Consider the following 13640-nt stretch of genomic DNA (forward strand, 5'->3'; position numbering starts at 1 on the left):
CTTTGTGCAATCGTCTCATCTCCACAGCTATTATAACTGAAGACACCCAGCTACATCCCCTCTTGAAGCTAAATGATGATGATGATGACGTTGACCTTAATACTGCTGGACTGTTCATAGAAGGCGCTGTGTAAGTGTCTCCGACACACCCTCCGATTGTAACTGTATTTGTGCACATAATTATGATCTTACAGATGACAATTTTCGTGAAGTGGCTGACTAAAAGTGATGTGAGGATTTGAGCAAATATGTGACAAACAGGGCGGAATTATGTTGGAATAATGTATATAAGTTATCTCATATTTGCTTTTGTTTGTAGAAGTGTCTGTGTCCAAATCTGTTTCACAGGGAGGTGGAGGTGACACCCTTGGGAGAAAACGATTATCTTTGCGTCTTTTCAGCATTCTCCTGAGAACCTGTGTTAGCTATGTCTAAAATGAATCGAAGGACGCTCTGTGTTAGTTTATCTGTGAGGATAGGCTTTGCAGGTCCGGAGATGATGTGAGAGGACTGTGGAAGGATGGGCATGTTGCAATTAATGTTTCTGATAGCGCTGCAGCTGTGTTTTTATCTGTTTCCCCTCCTTAGAGCTCAGCGCATGTGTAACTTAGGGAAAACCCAAAACAACTTATTAAAAGGGGAGTGCAGCAGAATATGCACCAGAGTGGAGAGAGATTGTTTACTGGGTAGATCTCTGTCTGCTCTCCTTGAAAAGGTACCTTTGTCTGTTGGTCTTTCTTTCCTTTTTGAATTTTTATGATGTTGCAGGTTGTTTTAACCCAACATTAATTTCTGATGTCACATCTGCTAAGTCCAGTTCTTATATACAGTCAATGAGATACATTTTGGGAAACGGGCTGATCACGGAGAAAGTTGGTTGGAGGAAACCATGATAGTTGGGACCTCCTTCTCTGTGAATAGCTGTATAGCGAGCCTGGCATAGCATTATTTTTTAAACTCTTACATAAAAAAACCCTGAATCATTAAAATGGCACAAGACTGCTCATGTGAAAGTATTTTCTCCAAGTTAGCAAGCAGAGAAAGACTCTTTATATAGATTTTTTTCAAAGTGGTGAGATAAAGCATTGTTCTCAGAGTGACTGTGAAAACGATCACCATCATAATGAATAAAATACTGTTGATGCAACAACATGCACACAAAACTCTAACAAAGTAAGTTAGACAACAACAAAACTATTGTGCAAGAATAAAAACAAATCCGTAAAAAGAACATAAAGTCATGAAAAACGACAAAAAGAAGAGGAAAGGTAAAGGGAGGGGAAAAAAAAAAATTATATTTTATTTTAAGAATATTTCTTTTTTTTTGGACTCCACTCCATTGGGTAGTATATTTTCCACCATTCAAGTATTTTTGCTTCTTTTGCCTTCTTTAGTAAAACCTGACAAATTAAAGAAAAGACAGAAGTACATAATTGGTTCCCTTAAGTAAATGGGTAAGAGATTAGCACATTTAATAAAATAAATGTTTTCCTCACGTAAAAATAATGTATATAAATTACATTTCTTTCTCATATAATTTCAGTATTTAGATGCTTCTCAAAACATTTGAGTGTGGCCATAGTGTACAGCTAGAGTGGGGCCCCTTAACCGTTAACTTTTGTAAACTACCGTTACAAAGGTTTAATGCTATTGTCAGCTTTTAATAAAATACTGAAATCATGGTGCTTAAACACTTGCCGTTGATACATTATCATGTCTTTAAAACATGATACTGACTGATCACTGAAAGTACAAGAAATACAAGCCATATCCACCTTACACTTCCTCTGATTTTTCTGTTCCACTACAGTCTGAAACAGGAATGCCTCAAGGGGGGAATTTAGGGTTGATTGGCTCACTCCTGCACACACAGACTCATAGACATGAAACACCTATGACCCAATTAGCAGATAACCCTCCTGAACCACGACTTTTCAGCCAAAAACACGAAACGGAGAAAGAGTCCACAATGTTCTTATTCTCATGTCCCTCTTTTTTGATCCTCCCTACCCCAGAATTCCATTTGGAAGAGTATTTATTTAAACATCATTAGCAACAGGCCGAACATCGCACCCTAACATTTAAAGGAAATCACAAATTCTTCATTAAAAATATAAAAATGAAATATAATAGGAGGAGGTCATAATTTTGGTTTACATGCCCCAAATGAAACAAATCACTACTGAAGTGCAGGAACATGTAACCGGTCGCATTCTGCGTTGTGCTGGAATAAACATGGTGTAGTGGTGTGGTGTAGAATAAACATTTCTGTCAAAGAAAGATTTGCGTCATAGCCTGCGACACACGTTTCTACCAGCAGGGCAGCGGCCTGCTAGGCAGGTGGCTGATGTAAATTGAACCGTCAGTTCCGTGCATTGCTTGATGAAGTTGATCTCCTGCTACACAACAAAGTCCGATGGCTGTCCAGGGATGACGTTTTGCGTCACTTTGTCGTCTGTTTAGAACACGTGAAAACATTCCTAAAAAGCAAAGACCTGAACTACCCACAACTGGAAGATACTGAGTGGCTCGAATAGCTGCACTTTTTGATGGATATAACTGTGACAAGCCACCTAAACGAGCTGAATGAAAGTCTCCAGGCGCCGCAAATGCTTGATGCTGTTTTGTCATTCGAGCACAAGACGGCTGTCTTTGCAGAGTTGTACAGCGAAAGAAGAGGATGCTGCTGGGTTTTACCCTTGCACTGACTTGCTTGGCATTTGCACAGAAATCAAACTTAAGCTGTATTAATTTGATTTTATATACTTTACCTTTTCAAAAGGCTGCAGTTTTTTTTTATAAACGCAGGCTGGGTTTTATTGCACTCTTTTTAGTTCCTAGAGAAGGGGCACGTCACGCACGTTCCATTTTTTTTGTTTTTTGTTCGAATCCTCAAAATAAAAATGACATCAAAAATCGGATTTCTTTATTACATTTCTTTAATTTTATAAAAAGCAATGAAACATAATTCATTGATATTGTAACAAAGTTAAACTTGCACAACAGAGCAGTCACGTGACGCGTCGTTCTCCGCAGAATGCACTGCAGGGTAAATAAACATTTAATCGTTAATGCTCATTATGCATTTGTAGCAACATAGTAATTTTGATAGTAGGCTAATATAGTTAATATAGATACATATTGCATGTGTTGCCTTCATTATAAGGCTTAAATAGGACTTTTAATATTTTGCGGCTCCAGACATATTTGTTTTTTTCGTCCAATTTGGCTCTTTCAACATTTTGGGGTGCCGACCCCTGGTCTAAGCTATCTTTTATTTTGAAAAATGTTTCACTTTAAAATTTACCGGACCTTCTTGGTTACATTTCTGTCACTCGGATGCTAAATCAGTCTAACAGCGAGTTTGACAATGTAGGAAAAAAACAAAACAACAACAATATTTAAGCCCCGGATGCGCTAATCTTACTTACTGAATCTTTCCTTAAGGTATTATATGTGGTGTTTTCATGATTCAATCATGATTTTTGCTTTTTTCCCCCCATTTCTCTCAGTTTCAGCTTGATCTAGCAGAATGTAATTCCATTTCCAACGCACTCTTATTTGAAAATTAATCATTTTATGTTTTGGAGGTTAAATGTCCCATTTGTTAAGCAGAACAGTCAAATTTAAAAGCACCTCCTCCATCCTGGGGCATTATAGAGCGAGACATGGGAATGAGGAACTACAATGACAAAATTGTGTTTAGTTTATTTAATCAGTATATCAGCAGAGTTCCCTTAACTTTGCTGCCTGCAATGGTATTTTCAGTCCAGCAAGAGTCAGTATTAGGCAACACAGTATAACTACAGTTTGGGAAATGTGCCAAAACGCTTTACAAGGCCTCATTTACCCATCACTATGTGATGCTATCTCTAAGGAATGTTTATAATAATAATAATAATAAACTTTATTTGTATAGCACCTTTCCAGATAAAAATCACAAAGTGCTTCACAGTACAACACGATAAAACAACAGTAAAACACAGTAAAAACACATGTTAAAAAGAAATTAAGAAAAAGCCATTTTAAAAAGATATGTTTTTAGCTGCTTTTTAAAAGAAAACACTGAGTCCACAGATCTGAGGCTGAGAGGAAGAGAGTTCCAGAGGGATGGGGCCACTGCGGCAAAGGCTCTGTCTCCTTTAGTTTTTAATCGGGTTCTCTTCACAGCCAGCAGACCCTGCAGTGACCTGCTGGGAGTGTATGGCTGCACAAGGTCTTTTATGTACACTGGTGCTTGGTCATTAAGAGCTCTGTATGTTAAGACCAGGATTTTAAAATGCACTCTGTAGTGAATGGGGAGCCAGTGCAGCTGCATTAACAACGGGGTGATGTGTGAGAACTTGGATGACTTGGTTAAAAGCCTAGCAGCAGCGTTCTGGACAACCTGGAGCCGTTTTAGAGATTTTTTACTTAAACATGTGAAGATGGAGTTGCAATAATCGAGACGGGAGGATATAAAACTGTGAATGAGCATCTCCATCTCAGAATGCGACACAGTTGGACTCAGTTTAGCAATGGTTTTAAGATGATAAAAACAAGAGCGAACAAGTGACCCGACATGAGACTCCAGGGATAAAACCGGGTCTAAAGTTACACCTAGGTTCCTGACAGAGGACTTGATAAAAGAAGCAAGTGGACCGAGCTCATGGATTATCTGGGGGAGACAACTGTCAGGAGCACAAACTAGGACCTCAGTTTTGGCTTCATTGAGTTGGAGACAGTTGTTATTCATCCAGCTCTTAACTGAATCCAGACACCTTTGTAAAGTTTGTATTTTAAAAACATCCTGGGGTTTATAAGACACATAAAGCTGAATATCGTCAGCATAAAAGTGATAAGAAATGTCATTAAAAGAACTTAAAATATGCTGTAAAGGCAGCAGATATAAAATAAACAATTCCAGTATCTTGTTGAATCTATGCCACAAAGGACAAAGGACATCACAAAGGCAGTTGTGAAGGTGAAAGGGGGTCCAACCCGGTACCAGCAAAGTGTAACTAATATAGTGGCTGGTGAGTATAGGTAGAATTAGATTAGATTAAAAGCTTCAAAATGAGCTAAAAGTTCAGATTTTTAGGGTGGTCTTTTCTGGGGAACTGCAGTTTCAATGAATGATTACCTTTTCCATTTAACTTCACTTATGCGTCACTACATTGTATGTTTAACCTGTGGAAATATAACAATGAAAGGAAAAGTCCAATTCAGGTTCTGGGAGACATTTAACACTTGCTTTACACAAATGTCTTTTTTGTTATGCAGAAATCTCTCATAATGCATTTTACAGCCTCGACTATCTTTAATAAAAAAGAAAAAAAAAAGAAAAGAATAACCATAGAAACATGGCCACATTAACAGAAGTTTTGTAAAAATATATATATATGTCACAATAAAAATGGAAATGAGATAGAAACTCATGCGTTTACTTTGTCCGTTACATTTCTCCAAGCAGAAACTTTTTCTTTTGCTGATGCAGCCGTATTACTATTTGATGGGCGTATAATCTTCATACACCATCATTAAAATCTCAGACTCCGTCTCACTGGAGTATAGCGCTCTCTTTTTTTTATCCACGCAAGTCCATGGTGACTCCGGAAATCGGCGATCCATTGAGAATACCTTCATGTAATTGATGCGCATTAACCCAGGGTTTCCAAGTCGAAAACGCTAACTCATATCCGTTTTTTTGGAACCCACATACCAAGAAAAGCAAGTTCAGGCGGACTTCAGCCACAGTTCAGGGTTAAAAGTCAGGGTAGTTTAAACGTGCCTTCTGAAATACCCCCCTGTTCTCAGATATAGGCAATGATTTGTACCACAAAATAAATGAATAAAAACGACAGTTCGGCAGCAACAATATGGTTCACCAAATGAAGACTGCCCCTTCCTGGAAGTGCACCTGCTGAATTAAGTGAGGTGATGTAATTCGTCTTTTAAAATAAATACTGTTGTCACTTACTTGGCACTCTGTTAATTGCTTTGAGAGGTCGCAGTACTCTCACAGTTCGGATGGCGGTGAGGTTCATATTCTGCAGGTCCAAGGAATATTCAACCATCCTGGAAAATACACAAAACGTACATGAAAAATAGCTTTTTCAAAATCTCAGAAAAACAAAAATATTTGAATCAATGGCAAAGAAAATATAAACCACCGACATGATTTACTGCATGTGATCATCATAGAACAATTAATTATAGTGATGGTCACCCTCTGGTCCGTGATGCAACCGATGGTTCACGGCAATAAATTAAAAACAAAAAAAACAAAAACAAAAAAACATATGCTTGTGTGGATGAAAATGTGTGTGATTTCATTTTACAGCATGTACCCCGCAGAGACTTCAGAACCAGCTCTAAAACACAGACCCTCTTGAACCACAATGCACATGGCCCCTCCTCTGAGCCAGGTCGCTCCACTTTGGCTTAATGAATGAATTTTGGTCAGGCCCTACAAAAGCCTACCAACCCAGAGTTTGGGTCCTTTGACCCAGGAAGTAAAACTGAAAAAAAATAAGCAGACACAAGTCAGCAACACATGATAACAAAATACATAAAAATAATATACCCAAACAAACCACCCAACCCAACAGAAAAGGAGTTGACAACCATGTGTATGTCGTTTGTTATCAGGGAACTCACTCAGGGGGGTATTCCAGAAAGCAGGTTATGCTAGCTCTCCCGGTAAGTTTGAGGCTAAGGAAGTTGATAACCTCAGTTTTCTGTTCCAGAAATGGTGGTATGTTTCAGGGTAGGTCAAGTTGCCATAGCAACTCATGCTCTGAACATAACCTGGTCCGGAGCAGGTTTAGTTGAAGCTTAGTTTGTTTTCAGAGAGGTGAGGCAGCATGGAGTGTTCATTTGAAGATGATTTAGTGGATGAAGAAGCTCAGATAATACTTTTTCCACAGTGAGAGGCTGACAAGACCACATATGGATGTTGGAAAAATATTTTTTTTACTTTGATCTAACTTAATTATTTGTTTCAGTTAAAATAAATCATTTTTTTGTAAGTCGGTTTAAAATTACATGTAGTTTTCAGACAGTTATTTTACTTTCATTGAAATTAATTCAATTAAGTAGGTGTAACTTTGGTGCAGCTGTTAGATCAGCACCGCAAAGGATTCTGGGATATCATTCCCTTTGCCTGTCTGGACGGATTTGGGTTTAAGTGTGCGTCTTTGACCTAATGTGTTTTAGTTGTTTAGCTGTTTTACTGTGTTTTGCCATGTTTCGCCGAGTTATTTTGCCCTACTGGGCTTACGTCTCTGCACCATGAATGAGAGTGAAGGAGAAGATGATGAGTTTATATACACTCAAAAAACGTTCACTTTGAATGAACATAAAAAAATTATGGAAAGGATTTCCACATGATTAGATTGCGTTACTTGAACAAAAATGAATCATGTTGGTCCTACTTAATTTATTTAGGTTGGCTCAACTTAATGTATTTAGGTTCAAACTAATAAATTTAAGTTGATTCAATTTAAATAGAGCAGTTGCACCCAACTTTAAATTGATATTGTTGCTCACTCTAAAAAGAAAAAAAGTTGATCCAATTTAATTGAATCACTTCAATTGGTCACACCTAAGTAAATTAAGTTTATTTAACTTGAATTTCTATTTACTTCTATAAATTTATTTACTCATCTGTAATTGATATGTTGTTCCAAAGTTACAACCAATGGGTCTTTTAATTTTCACATCAAAGACATGAATTACCCAGCAAAGTCCCACATCACAAGACTGGAGCTCAATTACCGCGAACTCTGTGTTAAGTATTGGAACATTAACAGTTTGCCACACAAGGGGGTTGGTCTTCATCCTCTACCAAACTTTAACTCATGGTGCAACAAAAAATAAACATAACAGTTTAAATCACTAGTTAAAACAGAGTAAAACAGCTAGACAATAAAACCCATGGACAAAAACTCACACTTAGACCCCAATCTGCCCAGATAGACAAAGAAAATGGTATCCCACAATTCCTTGCGATTACTAATGCATCCAATTTAATGGTATCATGTTGGATCAACATGATTGAAATTAGTAACTTTTAAATGGATTATTTTTATGTACAATCGACATGATTCATTCACGTAAGATTTACAAACATAAAATTTTCTGGTTGAAATGACAAGTTACTTTTTCGTTAACTTAATTGGCTGGTAATTTCCTTTTTTTGAGTGCTACGGGCTGAAGCTGTAATGACAATGACGGTAAATTCCTTACTGAGTTTTTGCACTCCGTGCATTCCCCCCCCCCCTTTTTTTTATTGTTATAAAAATGAGAATATCTGCCAGCTTAAACTTTGAGAGTTCAAGAAATATAAATAATTAAGATGGAAAAAAGATTAATTGAATTGGAGTAATATGACATTTAGTTAGATAAATACGTAAATTTGAGTTGTATAAACAATTATTGAGTTTTATAGACTTAAGACATTATGTTGAATAAATTTAACTCAATTTTTTGTTACCAATAGAAGTAATTCATTTAAGTTGGCAAAATTGGATACGTTATATGTATATATGCGTCACAAGGAAAATGGAAACAAGATCAGAAACTCGTGCGTTTACTTTGTCTGCTTTTTTTTATACAGGCAGAAACTCTTTCTTTTGATGATGCAGCCGTGTTACTTGTTTGATGGACGTGTAATCTTCATACGCTGTCATTAAAATCTCAGAATCCGTCTCACTGACATACAGCTTTTTCTTTTTTTTTCACCACTTATTTCCATGGTGACTCCAGAAATCGGCGTTCCATTGAGAATATCTTTATGTACCTCCTGTGCACGTGCGTTAACCCAGGGTTACCAAGTCAAGCGTAATTACGCCAATTCATATCCGGTCTTTTGGAACCGACATACCCAGAGTAAGCAAGTTCAGGCGGATTTCAGCCAGAGTTCATGCTTAAAGTCAGGCTAGTTTAAACATGCTTCCTGGAATACCCCTTGTGTTGTCTTGCTTATCTTAAAGTAAGCCAAGTCAGTCGCTGGGTTTCTATGACTTTTTATTTAACAGTCTCTTTAACGTACTACACAGTGCATGGCTATCAACCGCTTCCTCGCTCTCTGCTCAGTGCACTCTCACGTGACCATTCTCTAAGCATTCTGGGTAACACATGCATGCTGGGTAATGGAGTTCAACATTACTAACTTCAATACACAACATCTTCCTCTTTTTTAAAGAAAAACATTTTTCTCTTTAGACCAAGTCTAGATAGTAAACATCTCAACAGTATGTGTAAACAGTTTCCTACAAAACATTTTCAAATACAAACATTCTTATTTTCTTTTTTTTTTTAACTTTCAGCAAGTCTCAATAAGCCTCTTTGGTGGCTGAACATGTCTCTTAGGTCTTAGCGAACTTGTCACGTCCAGAAAGTTGGTTGAATCTGAAAGTTTCGATCTATTAGGTGATGCAGACCCTGCTGTCAGACTCTCTTTTGGGTGTTCTTGATCTTCTGTTGTTGTTAGGTTTAAAGATGCATCAGAGTCCGGCAGGCTTGTATCTGTTACTGCAGTATTTTCTACCATAGGCTGAAGCTGCAGATCCGCACGGTTTCTTCTCAGAGACAGTCCACTCTCCAACTGTACCTTATAAGACCGTGGACACACCTCCTCTTGCACGCGTCCTTGTTGTCTCCAGTTTCCTGTGGAAGCATCTCTAAGACGTACCTTGTCTCCTGGCTTTAGGAAAGGCAGATGTTTAGCCTTACGATCATACAGCCGCTTTTGCTTCACCTTCATTTCTTCTTTTGCCTTCCTGACTTTGTGTGCAGCCTTAGGGGTCAACAAGTCTTCATGTACTGGTAGGTTGGAGCGAATGCGCCTTCCCATCAGCATCTGAGCTGGTGACAATCCATTTTGCAGAGGTGTACTCCGGTAGATCAGAAGACTTTTTTGAAAGTCATCTCTGTCGTGTGCTTTCTTCAGTAGAGTCTTCACTATCTTTACTGAGCTTTCCGCTAAGCCATTGGACTTTGGATAGTTTGGACTTGATGTTACGTGTCTAAACCCCCAATCTTTAGCAAAGTCAGCAAACTCACTGCTGGAAAACTGCGGTCCATTGTCTGAAAACAATTCACACGGAACACCGTGTCTGGCAAACACACACTTCAGGAAACTAATCACTGCTTTACTTGATGTTGACTGCAGCACTCCAACTTCAGGATAGTTCGAAAAGTAGTCTGTTACCACCACGTAACTTTTACCATTATAGTCAAACAAATCAGTTCCAACCTTATAATAAGGTCTATGTGGAACTGGGTGAGACATCAGTGGCTCCGCTTGTTGTTTCGGCCTGTAAGTGCGGCAAAGTTCACATGAAGCTGTCGTCTGGCTGATGTCTTGGTTGATTCTAGGCCAGTACATTACATCCCTTGCTCTGCGTTTACACTTGACCTCCCCAAGGTGACCTTCATGTATTTTTCGAAGCATCTGCTTGCGTAGTGATGTTGGAATGACAAACTTGCTTCCTTTTAACACTATGTCGTCCACCACTGTGAGCTCTGCTCTGCAGTTCCAGAAATCTTGTATTTTTCCAGGGCATTCTTTTTTGTTTTCAGGCCATCCTTTGAGTATTGTTCTTTTCAGTTCTTTCATGATTTCATCTGCATTTGTCTCTGTTCGTATTTGTTCTGTTCGGTCAGCAGTTACCGGCAGAGATGTCAGAATCATGTCCACATATGCTTGTATTTCTGCTCCTTTTCCGCTGTCTTCTTTTTCATCTTTGTCCACTGCTCTAGACAAAGTGTCTGCTGTGTACATGTACTTTCCTTTTGTGTACATCATGTGCACGTCATATTTCTGCAGCCTGATTAACATCCGCTGTATCCTTACTGGACAATCACTCAGTGCTTTAGACATGATTGACACCAATGGTTTATGGTCGGTTTCCACTTCAAACGTTTGGCCATAAACATATTGATGAAACCGCTCACATGCGTACATGCTGGCTAACAGTTCTTTTTCTATTTGAGCGCACCTGGACTCTGCACCTGTCAACGCTCTGGATGCGTAGGCTACAGGTAGCCACTGCTCATCGTGTTGCTGCAGCAGCACTGCTCCCAAGCCATGCTGTGACGCATCCGCTGAAATTCTGGTCCTCTTCTCTGGATCATAGAACTTTAGCACCGGTTCTTGTGTCAAAACCTCTTTCAGTTTCCGAAAACTTTGCTCTTGTTCATGAGACCAAATCCATTCATTTTTCTGTTCAAGAAGACTCCTAAGGGGTGTTGTCAGGGTTGCCAGTTGTGGGACAAACTTGGCGAGATAGGTTACCATCCCTAAGAACCGCCTAACTTCATCTTTGTTGGTTGGTCTTTCCATATTGTTTATAGCTGAAGTCTTTTTTGGGTCTGGCTTCACTCCCTGTTCACTAACAACATCTCCCACAAAGGTAAGTGTCTTCACTCCAAACTCACATTTGTCTTTATTTAGTTTCAGATTTACTTCTCTTGTCTTGTCCAACACTTGTCTCAGTCTTTTGTCATGTTCCTCTCGAGTAGTTCCCCAGACAATGATGTCATCCATCATGGTCTCTACTCCTGGTATGTGTTCATAGATCATGTGTATAGTCTTGTGATAGACTTCAGGCGCAGATCTAATTCCATATGGTAGGCGAAGAAACCTGTACCTGCCTTCAGGCGTATTGAATGTACAAAGTTTTGAGCTCTCTTCGTCTAACCTCAGCTGCCAAAATCCTGACGAGGCATCTAATTTACTGAACCATTTAGCTCCAGCAAACTGTGCCATGATTTCTTCCCTGGTTGGTAACTTGAAATGTTCTCTTATGATTGCTTTGTTTAAGTCTCTTGGGTCTAAGCATGTTCTGAGAGCTCCTGTTTTCTTTTGAATGACTACCAGTGAGCTGACCCATTCAGTTGGTTCATCTATCTTTTTGATGACCTCAAGTTTTTCCATGCGTGCTAGCTCGTCCTTCAGTTTTTCTCGCAGCGCAAATGGAACTTTCCTACATGGATGCACGACAGGAGGGACACTTTTATCCATGCATATTCTATGCTCTCCAGGTAAACATCCTAGTCCTTCAAAGCAATCTTTGTACTCTTTCATGAGCGAGTCATTATCATTTGTCACTTCTGGTGATGTCACGACAAACACTCTTTTAACTAGGTTCAGCTTTACAGACGTGCTTAGCCCTAGAATTGGTTGCACCTTCTTATCCACGACGAGTAGTTGTGCTCGTATCTTCTGGTTTTTATGTTTAAATGTTGCAATGCAGCCTCCTTTTACAGGAACGCGTTCGCCTGTGTAGCCAGTCACCTTTGTTTTTATAGGATTCATTTTGCTCTTCACTGCCAGTGTTTTATAATCCTCTATAGATAACAGATTTATTTGTGCACCCGTGTCAATCTTGAATGGAATAATTGTCTCATTCACTTCAAGTGGAACTATCCATTCTTCTTTTTCTGCTGTGCCTACATGCACCATGTCCACAATGAACTCGTCTTCCTGTTCTTCCTCATCAACTGTGTGGACTTTTTGTCTTGTGGGAGCTTTACAACATTTAGCATAATGGTTGCTTTTCCCACAGTTATTGCAAGATTTTCCATATGCAGGGCATGATCTTGGCTTGTGGCTGTTTCCACATTTGCCACATTTAAAACCTGCATGTTTCTCCTCTTGTTTAGGATATGTTTTATTTTTCCTTCTTTCTTTCTGTATTGCATGCACTGTTGTTTCATCTCTCCGAAGCTCTTTTGCTTGTGCTCTTGTGGTCTCTGCTGCTCGACACATAGAAACACACTTATCTAATGTAAGTCCAGTTTCTCTAAGCAGTCTTTCTCTTAGTCCATTATCGGCTGTACCGCAGACAATCCTGTCCCTCACTAGTGAGTCTCTCAGAGTCTCGAATTCACATGTTTTGCTCAATGTGTGAAGCTCTGCTAAGTATTGATCAAAAGGTACTCCTTGCTTTTGATCATGGGTGAAAAACTTGTACCTTTCAAAGGTCACATTCTGAGTGGGTACAAAATACTCTTCAAATTTTGTCATTAGTTCTGCCAGAGTCAGGTTAGCTTCATCCAGCTGAAAGCTGTTAAATATATCCAAAGCATCTTCTCCAATAACATGCAATAGGATATTAGCCTTAAGTTTTTCATCACCGTTCCCTGCTCCACTTGCTGCCAAATAAATGTTAAATCTTTGCTTGAAACGTTTCCAGTTATCAGCAAGATTGCCTGTCAATTGCATGGAAGTGGGCGGACTTAGCTTATCCATGGCGAGTCGGGGTATTTGGGCATCCACAGTCCTCTGCTGCTGTGCGTTATTCACCAAACCAGGAACAAAATCTTCTTCTGTTTGTTCAATTTCTCCCTCGGCTCCCGCTTCACTGTCACTGCTGCTCGTAGCCATCACTCGATGTAGCACTCGCTGTCAGCCTGTTGCTCCTCGGCATGTTTACACTCACAAGACTTTTTCTCTTTAATCTTGCTGCTCACTTCTGACACCATGTGTTGTCTTGCTTATCTTAAAGTAAGCCAAGTCAGTCGCTGGGTTTCTATGACTTTTTATTTAACAGTCTCTTTAACGTACTACACAGTGCATGGCTATCAACCGCTTCCTCGCTCTCTGCTCAGTGCACTCTCACGTGACCATTCTCTAAGCATTCTGGGTAACA

The 13640-nt window shown here is 39.2% G+C and overlaps 1 protein-coding gene across 4 annotated transcripts in view; it reads right to left on the reverse strand.

The window, feature by feature from the left end:
• cacna1ib (calcium voltage-gated channel subunit alpha1 Ib) overlaps positions 1-13640 on the reverse strand; it is a 439141-nt gene that overhangs the window by 364474 nt on the left and 61027 nt on the right. For all 4 annotated transcript variants that reach the window (XM_023954667.2, XM_078943263.1, XM_078943351.1 and 1 more), the window contains one exon: positions 5960-6057. In XM_023954667.2, the coding sequence (XP_023810435.2) occupies positions 5960-6057 (98 nt within the window). The remainder of the gene's footprint in view (positions 1-5959; positions 6058-13640) is intronic.

Source organism: Oryzias latipes, chromosome 1 (assembly GCF_053564925.1).
Source record: "Oryzias latipes strain Hd-rR chromosome 1, Olatipes_Hd-rR_3.1".
Taxonomy (NCBI): Eukaryota; Metazoa; Chordata; class Actinopteri; order Beloniformes; family Adrianichthyidae; genus Oryzias; species Oryzias latipes.